The sequence below is a fragment of the Penaeus monodon genome, chromosome 13 (genome assembly GCF_015228065.2).
Source record: "Penaeus monodon isolate SGIC_2016 chromosome 13, NSTDA_Pmon_1, whole genome shotgun sequence".
NCBI lineage: Eukaryota > Metazoa > Arthropoda > Malacostraca > Decapoda > Penaeidae > Penaeus > Penaeus monodon.
The window spans coordinates 26730299-26746280 of record NC_051398.1 but is presented as its reverse complement, the minus strand read 5'-3'; the positions used below and the strand labels follow the sequence as shown (position 1 = coordinate 26746280).

Below are 15982 nucleotides of genomic sequence, written 5' to 3'. Positions count from 1 at the left end.
ATTTAAGCATGATCCAGGATGGCAAAATAAAATTTCCAGTCTACATTTTTTTTTATTTTTAAACATAGATGGCTCCACCCGTGCTTAATCACCAAGTAGTCTTTCCCTTTTCCTCTTTTTCCCTTTATTTTTTTGAAAAATTTTTTTTTTTTGTTTTTACTGTTTGGTATTGTTAATAACAGTAATAAACATAAAATCGTAAAATTTTAATAATTAACATTTTATTTAATAGCATTAGGAAGAAATAGTTTCCTAAAAACTGAAGGAAGGGGAAATCGGGGAGGCACAGAGGTCCTTGGGGGGCGTAGACTTATGGAGCCCTTGGCAAACAAAAGTTACAAAAGAAAACTAGTGGACAGAGCATGTACCTGACAGCAGTGGGTTAACTTGCAATTTAAATTTTCTGATAATCATTCTTTAATATAAAGGATCCTTCATTGTCATATCTTTTAGTTCATAGTATTAATATATTATGTTACATCACTGTGTATTTTACAGTGAATCATCAGTTCATTGGAAATTACAGATAGGTGAGAGCGTAGGATTTCATGTCCGCCTGCATTACCAGCGTCTTCGAGAACAGGGAGGTGTCATGTTCTGTACAACAGGTATGCTTCTCCAAGGTCTGCACTCCAATCCAACTCTTAAGGGAGTGTCACATGTGATAGTGGATGAAGTTCATGAACGCTCAGTACAGACAGATTTGCTACTTATAATATTGCGACGCTTGTTAAGGAGTTCAGATAATCTACGTATTATCTTTATGAGTGCTTCATTGAGTACTTTACAGTTGCAGAATATTTTGAGGCAGAAGAGGCAACTGTAATTAAAGTCCCTGGAGCACTGTATCCTCTCACTCGCCACTATCTCCCATGTGCATTAAATGAACTTCAGATCAGCTCAAGATATTACCAGCTGGATTCTCTAATGGAACCAGGTTCACAACCCTTTATCAACTATGATCTGGTTGTTGATGTGATTAAATCTATACAGAACTCCAGGCCACCTGGTGCTATTCTGTGCTTCTTACCTGGATGGCAGGATATCCGGACAGTTCAGGCACGACTAACTGAAGATAAGAAGTTAGAAAGTAAGCTGTGGGTGTTGCCCCTTCATTCAAGGTTGTCCTCAAGTGACCAAGAGCAGATTTTTGAAGAAGCACCAGAAGGTCGTCGCAAAGTTGTATTGGCTACAAACTTGGCTGAGACCAGCCTGACAGTCCAAGATGTAATATATGTTGTGGACACAGGTTGCCACAAAGAGCATAGGTTAGTTTACCAAGAATAATTTAGTATTGTAAATGTAATATCAGTATGTAGCAATAATCATATATATAAGTAAAATATTATTGAAACTTCAATAAAAATATGTAAGTATATTTAAATCACTGTTGATTTTTTGCTTGTCTTTTCTTGCTCACCTTTCAGATATGACCCAAGGAAAAATTTAAGCATATTAGCCAACCACTGGATCTCACGGGCTAATAGCCAGCAGCGGGCCGGAAGGGCAGGACGAGTTCAGCCAGGAGAAGTGTTCCACCTCTACTCCTTGAAAATCCATAACAACATGGACCCCTTTCCTGTCCCTGAGATCATGAGGATCCCTCTGGAGCATGTTATTCTCCAGTGTAAGGTAAGATGAGTGAGGTAGTTGACATCATTGAGTATATAAATTAGATGGAATTAGGTTACTTCTGATATGTATGACAGAGTAAAGTTTTCAGAATGTATTTTATGTTGCGAATGTTTATCAATGTTTTGTATTAATGTGTTTATGCAGGTAAGTGATTCAGAGAATAAGCTTATTGCATGTACAATATCAAATTACTTTTAATGAAAATAAATTTATAATTTAAAAGTGAACAAACATGGTTTAATGATCACAAAAGAAGGGAATAAAACTAGTCCTGAGAGATTTTATTAATCTTTTTCTATTTGTGACTTCAAATTCCCATATCAGCAAGGTTAATAATGATGCCATGATTTCATGAAAGATAGCACCAAAGCAACAGTAGCTGTCTTGTAACTACAGCATCAAAGTAATGATCTGATGATTCAGTTGTAAGTCTACTCTAGTAACTTCTGCTCCCAAGGCCTCTCCTAACCTACCATTAGGGCAAGGTACTTAAATAAACAGGTAAGACCGTTTCCTGTTGAACCAAAACTGAAAATTACTTTCTCCTCAGAGTTTGCTTACTGTTGTTTAGGGTATGGAACATTCTGTTAACACAAATAAAAGAGGGTATTTTTTGTTTTACTTTTGGACTTTATGATGACATTGAATATATTTATACAAGTAATTATTTATCTAGCTATACCTGGTATCTCATCCTTATTCATTAAAAGCAATGACATCATTTAGCACTGCCCCATTTTCACTCCTGTCAGTCTCTGTGAAATACTATGGGTAAGTGATTTTTCAGTATGCTTTCTTTGAAAATGGTTCTGTAATGACAGTGTTAAAAATTGGTAAACAAAAAATTGAAATAGGGAGAAACAATGAAACCCTATTTATAATAATATAATAATGTATAGGTATAGTATGCTGAGTAATTTCTTGAAAAATAAAGTGCCTTAATATCTCAGGACATATAGTAACAAGCTCAGATGAGTATAAGATTTACTCTCCTGTGTTTAGAATTTTTACATTCACTTATTTATTTACATAAATGACCTGACCTAATTTCACTGTATTCCAGGCACATTGTGGAGATGAAAGTATGCTTAGCTTTCTCTCAGAAGGATTGAGTGTTCCATCACGACGGCTTATTTCCAAGGCTGTTTCCACACTTGAGGACCTAGGAATGTTGAAAATCCTTGATCAAGGAGCCACAGAGAAACTCACAGCACTTGGGCGTCGCGTTGTGCACTTCTCCACTCCTCCTCATTTATCAAAGGCACTTGTCTATGCTTCTTTATTCAAGTTAGTATAAATTTTTATTTTAGTTAAGTTTAGTTTTAGTTTATATTTGATGTTTTAAAGAATCTCCTTATGTTCTGGAATGGATAATTTGCATACTTAGTATAGTAATTCAGAAGACTACATCTTTATCATTAGAACAGATGCCAAAGAGATTTATTTCTCGGCCATGTTAACATTAACCCTTTCCCGACGGGTAGTATTCATAATGGCCCGGACCTCGCTGCCGGGGGCTTATATCATCGCCCTAGCATGCGCGACCACTCATGCCAAATACCAGCATCCCATGCCGTTTGTTCGTAATACTACGAGCATATGTTGTATTTTCAGTTTTCATTGTTTTCTAAAGTCTCTACTTGCCATACTTCCTGATAAATCGACTGAAGGGTATTTTTGTTGTTATATAGACTCCATAGTTGATCATTATACAGTCTATAGTCTGAAAAAAAAGCAGTGTGCGGCATCATGGAGTTGAAAAAGTCGGTTTGTTGTTTTTTTCTTCTTTTTTTTTTTTTTTTTTTTTTTGCCATGGTGTTAACTGCAATATTGTAGTCACCTAACCACGGCGTATATCTTGCAGTATCTCTTGATAAAAGTGTGCAAAAGAAAGAAGAGAAAAGGCAAGAACAAAGAAATTTAAGCACTGATCACAGGATGGCAAGAATAATATGCCATGTCTACGATGTTTTTTATTGTATTAAACATAGATGGCTCCACCAGTGCTTAATCACCAAGTAGTCTACCTTCTCACTCTTTCCTTGATTTTAGAAAAATTGTTTTTTTTTGTTTTTACTGCTCTTGGTATTGTTAATAACAGTAATAATCATAATATCAGTAATATTAATAATCAACATTGTATTTAATAGCATTAGGAAGAAATAAGTTTCCTAAAAACTGAAGGAACGGGGAAAATCGGTGAGGTCACAGAGGCTCCTGGTGGCGTAGCACTTATCGGAGCATCTGGCAAACAAAAGTTACAAAAGAAAAACTAGTGGACAGCAGCATGTACCTGACAGCAGTTGGGTTAAACTGCAATTTAAATTTTTATGATAATCCATTCTTAATATAAAGGAATCCTTCATTTGTAATATCTTTTAGTTCATAGTATTAATATATTATGTTACATCACTGTGTATTTTACATGAATAATCAGTTCATTGGAAATTGACAGGATCGGTGAGAGCGTAGGATTTCATGTCCGGCCTGCATACCAGAGTCTACGAGAACGGGAGGTGTCATGTTCTGTACAACATGGTATGCTTCCAAAGGTCTGCATCCAATCAACTCTAAGGAGGTCACATGTGCTAGTGGATGAAGTCATGAACGCTCAGTACAGACAGATTGCTACTTATAATATTGCGAAGCTTGTTAAGGAGTTTCCGAAATCTCACGTATTATCTTTAGAGTGCTTATGAGTACTTTAAACAGTTGCAGCAATATTTTGAGGCAGAAGAGGCAACTGTAATTAAAGTCCCTGGAGCACTGTAGCTCTCAACGTCCACTATCTCCCATGTGCATTAATGAACTTCAGCTCAGCCAAGATATACAGCTGATTCTCTAATGGAACAGGTTCACAACCCCTTTATAACTAGATCTGGTCGTGATGTGATAAATCTATACAGAACCCAGGTCACCTGGTGCTATTCTGTGCTTCTTACCTGGATGGCAGGATATCCGGACAGTTCAGGCACGGGACTACTGAAGGATAAGAAGTTAGAAAGTAAGCTGTGGGTGTGCCCCTTTCATTCAAGGTTGTCCTCAAGTGACCAAGAGCAGTTTTTGCAGGAAGCACCAGCAAGGTCGTCGCAAAGTTGTATGGCTACAAACTTGCTGAGACCAGCCTGACAGTCCAAATGTTAATAATGTTGTGGACACAGGTTGCCACAAAGAGCATTTAGGTTAGTTTACAAAGGGAAAAACAATTTAAAAAAACAAAAATTGTTCGTATTGTAAATGTAATATCAGTATGTAGCAATAATCATATATATAAGTAAAATATTATTGAACTTCAATAAAAAATATGTAGTATATTTAATCCACTGTTGACTTTGCTTGTCTTTCTTGCCACCTTTCAGTATGACCCAAGGAAAAATCAAGCATATAGCCAACCATGGATCTCACGGGCTAATAGCAGAGCGGGCCGGAAGGGCAGGACGAGTTCAGCCAGGAGAAGTGTATCCACCTACTCCTTGAAAATCCATAACAAACATGGACCCCTATCCCGTCCCGGAGTGATCAGAGGATCCCTCTGGAGCATGTTATTCTCCAGGTAAGGTAAGATGAGGAGGTAGTTGACATCATGAGCTATATAAAATTAGATGGAATTAGGTTACTTCTTATATGTATGACAGAGTAAAGTTTTCAAATGTATTACTGTTGCGAATGTTTATCATGTTTTGTTATTATGGTTTTGCAGGTAAAGTGATCAGAGAATAAGCTTATTGCCTGTACAATATCAGATTACTTTTAATGAAAAATAAATTTATTAATTAAAAGAAATGAACAAAAACATGTTTAATGATCACAAAAGAAGGGAATAAAACTAGTCCTGAGAGGATTTTATTAATCTTTTTTATTTGTGACTTCAAATTCCCATATCAGCAGGTTAATAATGAGGCCAGATTTCATGAAAGATAGCACCAAAGCAAAAGTGAGCTGTTTGAAACTACGCATAAAGTACTGATCTGATGATCAGTGTAAGTCTACTCTAGTAACTTCTGCCTCCCACGGCCTCTCCTAACCTACCATTAGGCAATGCGTTACTTAAATACCACCAAAGGTATACGACCGTTTCCTGTTGAACCAAAACTGAAAATTACTTTCTCCTCCGAGTTGGCTTACTGTTGTTTAGGTATGGAACATTATGTTAACACAAATAAAAGAGGGTATTTTTTGTTTTACTTTTGGCAATTTATGATGCATTGAAGTAATTTATAAAGTAATCATTATTTAGCTCTACCTGGTATATCATCCTATTCATTAAAAGCAATGACATCATTGAGCATGCCCCATTTCCACTCCTGTCAGTCTCTGTGAATACTATGGGTAAGTGATTTTCAGTATGCTTCTTTGAAAATGGTTCTGTAATGACCAGTTTTAAACATTGGTAAACAAAAAATTGAGATAGGAGGAGAAACAATGAAACCCTATTAATATAATAATATAATCAAGTATAGGTCTAGTAATGTGCGAGTAATTTCTTGAAAATAAAGTGCCTTAATATCTCAGGACACATAGTGAAACAATGCTACAGATGAGTATAAGATTACTCTCCTGTGTTAGAATTCTACATTCAACTATTTATTACAATAATACCTGACCTAATTTCACTTGTATTCCAGGCACGATGTTGAGATGAAAGTATGCTTAGCTTTCTCTAAAAGGGATGAGGTTCCATCACGACGGCTTATTCCAAGGCTGTTTCCACACTTGAGGGACTAGGAATGTTGTGAAAATCCTGATCAAGGAGCCACAGAGAAAACTCACAGCCACGGGCGTCGAGTGGTGCACTTCTCCACTCCTATCATTTATCAAAGGCACTTGTCTAATGCTTTTTATTCAAGTTAGGATCAAATTTTATTTTAGTTAAGGTTAGTTTTAGTTTATATTTGAGGTTTTAAAGAATCTCCCTTATGATCTGTAATGGATCATTGCATATTAGTTCTAGTAATCAGAAGACTAATCTTTATCATTAGAAAAACAGATGCCAAAGAGATTTATTTTCTCGGCCATGTTAACATTAACCCTTCCCGCACGGGTTAGTATCAGAATAGGCCCGGACCTGCTGGCGGGGGCTATATCACGACCTTCATGCGACGGAACACTCTGCCAAATACCAGCATCCCATGCCGTTTGTTCGTAATACTACGAGCATATGTTGTATTTCAGTGTTCATTGTTTTTCTAAAAGTCTCTACTTCGCCCATACTTCCTGATAAATCGAGACTGAAGGGTATTTTTGTTGTTTTATTTTAATTTTTTTTTAAAAGGGGAAAAACCTCCATAGTGAGCATTATACAGTTATAGTCCTGAAAAAAGAAGCAGTGTGCGGCATCATGGAGTTGAACTGTCGGTTTGTTGATTCTTCTTCTCTTTCTTTTTTTTTTTTTTTTTTGCATAGTAAAAATGAGAAAGTGTAAAACGACTTAATCACACTTTCAGTGGCATGTTCATACATACCCATGGCATGTACTACCATGCCCCCGGCAGATAGCTCCTGCCATGCCATGGCATGTGCGATACAGCACCCTTGCCAGCAAAGGCTAAGCTATTACTGTCACTCTTTACAGGTGTCTGAGTCAGTCCTCAAATTAATGCCAGTCTGACAAGTGCGAGACATTTTCCTGACAACATGAGAACAGAGCAGAAACCACGAGCTGTAAAAACTCAAATGAAAACACCAGTGTCTTACTTTTAGCAATATCAGGTCTTTGCTCAGCCTGGAGGAGCTGGACCATTATAAAGATAAAATGATTTTCTGCAAATGACAACAAACTCAACCATCGAAGCATCATGGATAAACTAGGTATGACTGGCAATGTAGGGTTCAAATTCTGTTACAGATGATATAAGAAAAAGTTCAGAATGCGGAAAAATATAATTTTCCTCTCAATTGCCTGTTATTTCCAAAATAAATACACACCATGTATATTTATTCACTTGCCCCCCAAAACTCCCATTATATACCTGTCATAACAAAGATATCCATTTAGAATTTGATATTGTGATAACAAACTGTAAAGTAAAGAAAAAGACGAGCATGGATTTATTTAACTTCATGTATACACATGATAAAAAAAGAGTTGAAGAAGATAAGGGTATATAAAGGATTTTTTCAAGGCATCTCACGGTGTTATGCAGATCACCTATATGTGGATTTCTTTGTAAGGAAAGACATCAGCTCTCCTTTTCATCTTGGAATGCATTTAGCCGTAACAGCCAGTGGTACTGGGAGGTCAATTATTAGCAGGTGGTGCCGTGTATGTACCTCCAGAGAGGAGTGATGTCTAAGGGGATCTTCCGCAGTGATTCATTTGTTATCAAGACTTTGTAAGAAGTTAAAGATTTTGTTGCAATACATATTTGTCTCTGAGTTGAAATATTTTTGAAAATTAGAATACCATTTTTACTTCCAGTAAAATAGTTACATGAGATTTGTTCTCAATTTGGATCAGATTTAAAAATAAATTGAACATATTTTTTGTTGACAAGCTATCAGAATAGTAATCTTTTATTTGTAGCTTGAAAGAAACATTTTTATTTTTGGAATATGGTTAAAGATAGAGTATTTTCCTTTCTATCCTTTTCTTTTTTAACAGAGATAATAAACAGGTACACACTGGAAGTGACTGTGTGCTTCATCAACTTCCAAAGGACAAGGACATATCTTGCCACCTTCTGTGCGTCAATCTCACTAGAGATGAAGTTTCAAGAAGAACTATTGCACGAGACCTGTCTCTTTTGCAGCCTTTAACAGTGGTGATCTCACTGAACAAAAGCTTGTTGCAGAGGAATCAGAAGATGGTTGGAAGATTAGTATTGAAGGGAAAGATCGGCTGTCATTCCACCTCGATGAAAGGTATGATGCGTGGCTTAGTAAGATGAAGAGAGATTGTGTTCTCATTATATTTTGAGGGTATTTTCTTTCTTTCTTTTTAATATAAGATGCTGGTGGCCTGGAATGTTTCTTGCACTTTATATTTTTCAGGCTTCATGGACATAGTAGATGATAAAAAGGATTATGAAAATTAAAAAATACTATTTACTTTATTAAATTATATAATTTAACAAAAATGAGAAATGGAAAGAGTTTGACATTGTACATATTAACTGAAAGAAACTGTGGTCAAAAGAAATTAAATGATATTGTGACATATGAGTGCATTTTGTAAAGTATTTTGATATTAAGAAAATTTATATTTCATTATTTCAGAACAGCCAAGTTCATTTTCCAGCTACGGAATATTACAAAAGAGACAGTGAACTACATAGTTGAGACCAGGGGGTTGGACAATGAAGTGCCACCTCGACATGAAGTTGAAACTCTGTATTACCCTTTTGAGTTTTATTAACAGATTGTTTGAAACCAGTGAAAACTATAATAAATTCCAGAAGCTTAAAGAAAACGAGGACTTAGGCTTCTAAATATTGTTTATGTAATATTTCTCAAGGATGGAGGTAAATATTTCCATATGCAATGTGTATTAGTCCATGCAGTGGTGTATATATAAAAGAAAGGGACTCCAAGTTCTTTTTGTAAATTGTTGATGTTATTAAGTTTTTTTTTTTTTTTTTTTTTTTTTTTTTTTTTTTTTTTTTTTTTTTTTTGTAATAGCATTTACCAGAAGAGCTGTGATTAGAGTTTAAAAATTAGAACATTTTTTCACATTTTCACATGTAATTTAAGAAAATTTGTATATATTATTACCCAAGTTTGATTTTACTTTTATTATATCTATTTTTTTTTATATACATACTATAATAATTGTACTATACATAATACCAATAAACTGATAATTATAATATTTTTTAATAAATAACAAAGGTAAAATTATTATTAGTTACCAGATCACAATCCAATCCATGCAGTAACTCCATTTATAATAGTATTATTATATGTTCTTGAAGCTTAAAAAGACACACACACACACACACACACACACACACAACACACACACCACACAACACACACACCACCACACACACACACCACACCACACAACACACACACAACCATGAAATCTTCCCAATATTTTCCACATATATACATATATATATCTAGTTACATTATAGATATATATACATTATACATATATATACATATATACATGAGTATATATACATATATATACACATATACATACTATATTACATATAGATATGATATATATATATACTATATAGATATGACCCCCCAAATTTTACAATTTTATTTTAATCTCTAAATTATATATATATTATATATATTCTATATACTTATAATATATAGACACAGACCAGGGTGTAGTATATATATACAAGATATAGACAAACATAGATATATGCATATAAATACGTATATATATAATAAATATGTATACATTATAGATACACATCTATGTATATTTACACACACACAAATAAATTGAGATATATATATATATAGACGTAATATATATATATATACGTACTATACATACATAGATATATATCAGACTTACATATAGATACACATATACATATTAATTACATACACATATATAAACATATACATATATAGAAAGATACATATATACAGATATAACAATATATATGTGCATATATATGCATATCTATATACATATATATCATATATATACATATATATATACACATATACATATATAGATAGATAGACCTATGATATTTACAACACTAGACATATATACTAAATACATACTATACATATAGATACCTACGATACATATTAATATACATATATACATCTAGATGACATGATATTACATTTAAATATAGACATATATATGGATATGCAGATGATAGCCATATATACCATAAATATATATACATACATATAAACATATAAGTACATATATAAAAACAGATGGAGAGAGATGTATATTATATTGTAAATATGTATATTATACATATATGGAACATACATATAGATGACATATAACATATATATAGTATAGGCATTTATATATACATTATTATGACAGATAGACACTTGATATATAACATATTTAAATATATACATAGTATACCATATACATATATAATACACACATATATATAAATAATACACAGAAATATGAATGATATATATACAGATGGTACATAGAGATACATATATATACCACATATATAAAACATATAATAGATTGACATATAGATATATGATAATATATATATATATTAGATACATATAAACACACATATATAGACTATGCATTATGATATACATATTCTATACATATAGACACAGATACATGATATGAGATAGTACATACTGGATAGATTATACAGATGGATAATAGAGATAAATATAGTATAAAGAGAGAGGACATATAGGTATATATACTGTATATATACCAGATATACAAATACTATAATTAGATATACAATATATATACATATTGCTACGCCAGTGGTTCTTTGTCTCTGTGCGAAACGCTTCTTGTGTTAACATGAAAAGGAGCCTCGGGCATGGGGGTTAACATGAAGGGAGCGGGGCAAACATGACGCACTGGCTTTGCGCGGAGAGGAGCGGAGGAACAAAGCCAGGAGACGCAGTTTGGTGCTGCTCCTGGAAGGACCTCGTGTTGTGCCTTTGTGAATGATTATAAACTTTGTCCGGTGCCCTGTATAAGCGTATCGTTGCCAGTTGTGACATGATGGTTTCCCCCTATATTGTGCCATAGAAAAGTGGACGGGTAAATAACGTGTGTAAATAAAGGAAAGACTGTCATTTGCGTTATTTCGTGCCTGCCTCGCAGTGGGTCTTCCCCTCGTGGTGTTCTGGGGCGCATGTGGGCTTGTGGTGCCTTGGGAAGCTGTTTCAGTGTTCTGAACCCTGGTGGATAACACGCCGTCTGCCTGCCTGCCTTGTGTTGATGGCAGAGAGATGAGGCGGCCGGCGTAACTATAGAAAATATATATACATATCTACATGGGGATAGGTATAATATACATATATATCTACATATCAAATACATTACATATATATACATATAATATGATATACTAACATATATAGACATTATACCATCAATACATAATACATATATATACAGTATAGAGGTATTTTTACATACATAGATATCACCTATACAGATCAATACATATCATATATATATAATCTAGTACTATATAAATATATACATCTAGATACATAATATATATATACAGCTAAGATACATAATATGATATATTAGTATATATATATATATACATAGACATATACATGAAAATGAATCCATATGATTATCTATACATATACTTTTTTTTTAAAATAACGGGTTAGGTTCATAATTCATGTATTTGAGCCGCCCGTGGACACCGCATGATACTTAATGTAGTTTTCATGCTGTGATGCTCTTGGAACGTGAAGAAAAGGTGTTTTTTTTTTAAGTGGTAGGGTCCCCAGTTCCTTTACACGAAGAGACATTATACATAATGATACATATATATTCATAATATCATATATAGTATAGATCATATAAGCATAGATATACAGATAGACAGATAAACATGATAGATGAAGGATATACATGAGAGATACGGAGAGACATATATAGACAGAGTAGCAGTACTATACATATGTTATGACATATAGATCATATAATAGAGACCGAATATACATTCCGAGTGGTTGCTCGCCTTCCCAACACGATGACGATTCATGAGAGATTCGAATACGATGAGACAGAATAAGACAGCATAAGGATGACAGATAGAGGCACCATATATAGATATTATATATAGATAGGCCGTATAATACACATCTAAATACTACATATATATAAATATATAGAATATATATATAACAATAATATAAATAATAATACAGATTATAAATGAGTACAATAAGTTACATATATAGTACATATACAGATATTTATTTATAACAGTATATATGCACTATATGTATAGTCACATGATTAACTTAAACTTGTAGTTTTTTCACTGGCTGGGTGTGAGTCTGGGAGTGAGGAATTTCGGGGTGATACGGGTGCTCAGAAGTGACCAACCCTTGTCCACATCATGCGCGCTATGGTATCAGGACTTGGGACCAGCACAGACCGGGGATGCTTTGGCCACCCAGTGGCTGACGGAGGCAAGCGAGGTGAAGTTCACGTGCCCTAGGAACAACGCGCTGGCCGGTGACTCGAAACCCTCAACTCCGATTGCAGGCGTGCCATACTGGACGGCCGAGGCGCCGAACCCCTCGGCCACCGACCAGACACAGATACGTAATCAGATAGGACGAGACATGAGCTAATTACGAGACAGAGAGAAGAAGATGACCGAGAGAACAGAGAGTCAGGAGAGACAGAGAGATAAGACAGAGGAGAAAGAGACAAGAAGAGACTAGAGAATACTTATGGAGACAGAGAGAGACAGAGAGATAGAGACGACAAGAGAGAGAGCAGAGAGAAGACGAGACAGAGAGATGACAGAAAGGAAAGAGGAGGCGAAATAGAATAGAGTAGACATAAGAAAGATATGAGACAGAGATGAGACAGATAGATAAGGAGAGAGAGAAATCGAGAGGGAGTACAGAAGACATAGGAGCATACAGAAGTATACAGAGAGAGAAGAGAGAGAGAGACAGAGGATAGACATGATGAGAAATACGAGAGACAGACGACTAAACAAGATAAAATAAAGAGATAAGACGTTAGAGATACATATAAAATAGAGAGACAGATATCTTATATCATAACAGATATACGATAATTGATACAAGTGATGACTGATCATAGACATACACTGATACATAGAATGTGATACACGAGATATACACACATATATATATACAGAGAAGAAAGCATAATAAGAGAGATAGATACATATAGCCGCACATATAGTACAATGAGAATATGCGGTACCAATATATTAGTAGGACAGATTAATGAGACATATAAAGTCATTATAAAGATATTACATATAAGATAGTCCATAGACTAATTAATGAACCAGATAAAGACGTACAATACAGTAACACATAAGATAAAAGATAGATTATCATAATCTCAGATACAGAGATATACAGAGATTAGACATAGAGTAAAATATATATACAGTTATATAATATATCAGACATAGATAACTATATATACATATATAGTACAGATATAGCACTATATAGACATTATGTAATAAAAGATATACTACGATATATACATAGATAAACATAGAGAAGATATATACATGATAGACATGACACACATAGGATGGACAGAGATATACAAATCGAATATAGCCTATATAGTAAAACATATCGAGTACATACATAGGGATGCTAATAGAATACTAGAGTTCATATACATAAGCTACATATATATACATGTACATTAAAGTAATTAACTATATAGTAAATAGGTATACATAAGTATACACATATAGATCCATATAGAACAAATATAGTATAACAGTATATATAAACGATATATATAATATATATACATAATATAAATATATATACATATAGAAATATATATAAATATATATAAAGATATATATAAATATATATACATATATATACCTAAAAATATATACACATGTATATACATATATATATTACACATACATATATCAAGACTATTACAGATGTAGAATATAGTAATATATATATAGACACAGAGTACACAGTTGAATCTGATAATATATAAATTATGATATGAAATATGATAACAAAATAGATACATTTATACATCTATACTATATACATATATATATGTACATACATATATATACACTTATATATGTACATACATATACATATACATATACATACATATATAGATATATATATACATATATATATATACATATATACATACATATATATACATATACATAATACATACATATATATACATTTTTTTTTTTTTTTTTTTTTTTTACGGTAGGTCATGTTTGAGCCGCCGTGGTCACAGCAGATAATTAATTGTAGTTTTCATGAACCAGGTTGTAATGCTCTTGAAGTGAAGTAAGTAAGGTATAAGGGATCCCCAGTTCACTTCCACGAAAGAAGTGCCAGGTGTGACCTGTTTAGGTAATCATCTCTTATTTATCCGGGCTGGAACAGGGGACTGACTTGGGCTGTCTGGCCATCCAGTGGCCAAGCCAGGGAACAGGTACACCTAAGTTAGTATAAGTAGTCTACATATTAGTTATACATAGTATTATAACATTATGTAGTATACATTATATACAACCTATCGATATACAGTGTTGATACTATACATAGCATAAATAGAGTATTCCAGCATATATAGAGATGTACTACTATTTGATAAATCATTTGTATACGTTACATATGGATTATATCTCTAACATATAGCATACATATATAATAAATATACTATATAGAATGCATATGTGAGTATACATACTAACATATATATAACACATGTAGAACCACATATATATAAAATATAGAAATGGATTTATACGTTTACAATATACATATAAAATAGTACATATTTATTACTAGATATAGTGTACTAAATAGCTATACATATGAGATACATAATATGTTAATACATATATCATACAAGATTAATAGATATGATACAGTTACATATTACATATGTAACATATACATAGAAATACTATGCTACACGAGTCATATATCATATACATATATAAACATATATACAATAATATACATTCTATATGGACAGTAGAATATATATAGGGTACAGATACATATATATATACATATACATATATAATACACATATACATATAGATACACATATATGCATGTATCAAGATACATATATATACATATGTGTTAACAATATACTAAATTATGATAAATATACCTATATTAGATCAATATACATTCTAGTAAGTATTAGACATATTATATACATATATATTAGCATATATAGAATACTACAATATGATACTAGAACTACGAATAATATATAACATATGTTAGAAATAATAAGATATGCATATGATATAAAAATATATAAAATAATTTAAGAACATATATATACATATATACATAGGTATACATATATACATACACTTACATTATATCTGACATAATACACGCTATATCCATATAGTTAATTATGTATATCATTGAACATACCATACATATATTATCATACACATAAAGATGCCGCAGGTGGGCAAGTGGTTAGAGGATAGGACTCTAAAGAAAAGTAATGACGCAATCTGAGTCGCAGGGTTCGAGTCACCGGCCGACGCGTTGTTCCCTGGGCAAGGAACTTCACCTCGATTTGCCTACCTAGCCACTGGGTGGGAAAAGCCAGCCAAGTCGTGCCGGTTCCCAGAACGGGTAAATAGAGATGGTTGAGTGATAAAAAAATGGGGCGGAA

At 33.2% G+C, this 15982-nt stretch overlaps 2 protein-coding genes across 2 annotated transcripts; both read left to right on the top strand.

Moving 5' to 3' along the window:
• The first annotated feature begins 431 nt into the window (after window positions 1-431).
• On the top strand, window positions 432-7239 carry LOC119580209 (ATP-dependent RNA helicase DHX30-like). Its single transcript, XM_037928212.1, has 4 exons — window positions 432-1268; window positions 1428-1632; window positions 2699-2922; window positions 7208-7239. Exons 1-4 carry the CDS (start codon window positions 928-930, stop codon window positions 7230-7232), a joined length of 795 nt encoding a protein of 264 aa, XP_037784140.1. The 5' UTR covers window positions 432-927; the 3' UTR covers window positions 7233-7239.
• A 670-nt stretch (window positions 7240-7909) lies between these two features.
• On the top strand, window positions 7910-8965 carry LOC119580208. Its single transcript, XM_037928211.1, has 3 exons — window positions 7910-7967; window positions 8237-8496; window positions 8851-8965. Exons 1-3 carry the CDS (start codon window positions 7921-7923, stop codon window positions 8898-8900), a joined length of 357 nt encoding a protein of 118 aa, XP_037784139.1. The 5' UTR covers window positions 7910-7920; the 3' UTR covers window positions 8901-8965.
• The last annotated feature ends 7017 nt before the right edge of the window (window positions 8966-15982 follow it).

What these genes read in the sequence shown, in the direction of transcription:
- LOC119580209 (XM_037928212.1), top strand. Translation starts at nt 928, where the DNA reads ATGGAACCAGGTTCACAACCCTTTATCAACTATGATCTGGTTGTTGAT. An exon ending in GGTTGCCACAAAGAGCATAG is followed by an intron (nt 1,269 to 1,427) that starts GTTAGTTTACCA and finishes CTCACCTTTCAG; the next exon opens with ATATGACCCAAGGAAAAATT. An exon ending in ATGTTATTCTCCAGTGTAAG is followed by an intron (nt 1,633 to 2,698) that starts GTAAGATGAGTG and finishes ACTGTATTCCAG; the next exon opens with GCACATTGTGGAGATGAAAG.
- LOC119580208 (XM_037928211.1), top strand. Translation starts at nt 7,921, where the DNA reads ATGTCTAAGGGGATCTTCCGCAGTGATTCATTTGTTATCAAGACTTT. An exon ending in TCATTTGTTATCAAGACTTT is followed by an intron (nt 7,968 to 8,236) that starts GTAAGAAGTTAA and finishes CTTTTTTAACAG; the next exon opens with AGATAATAAACAGGTACACA. An exon ending in TCATTCCACCTCGATGAAAG is followed by an intron (nt 8,497 to 8,850) that starts GTATGATGCGTG and finishes TCATTATTTCAG; the next exon opens with AACAGCCAAGTTCATTTTCC.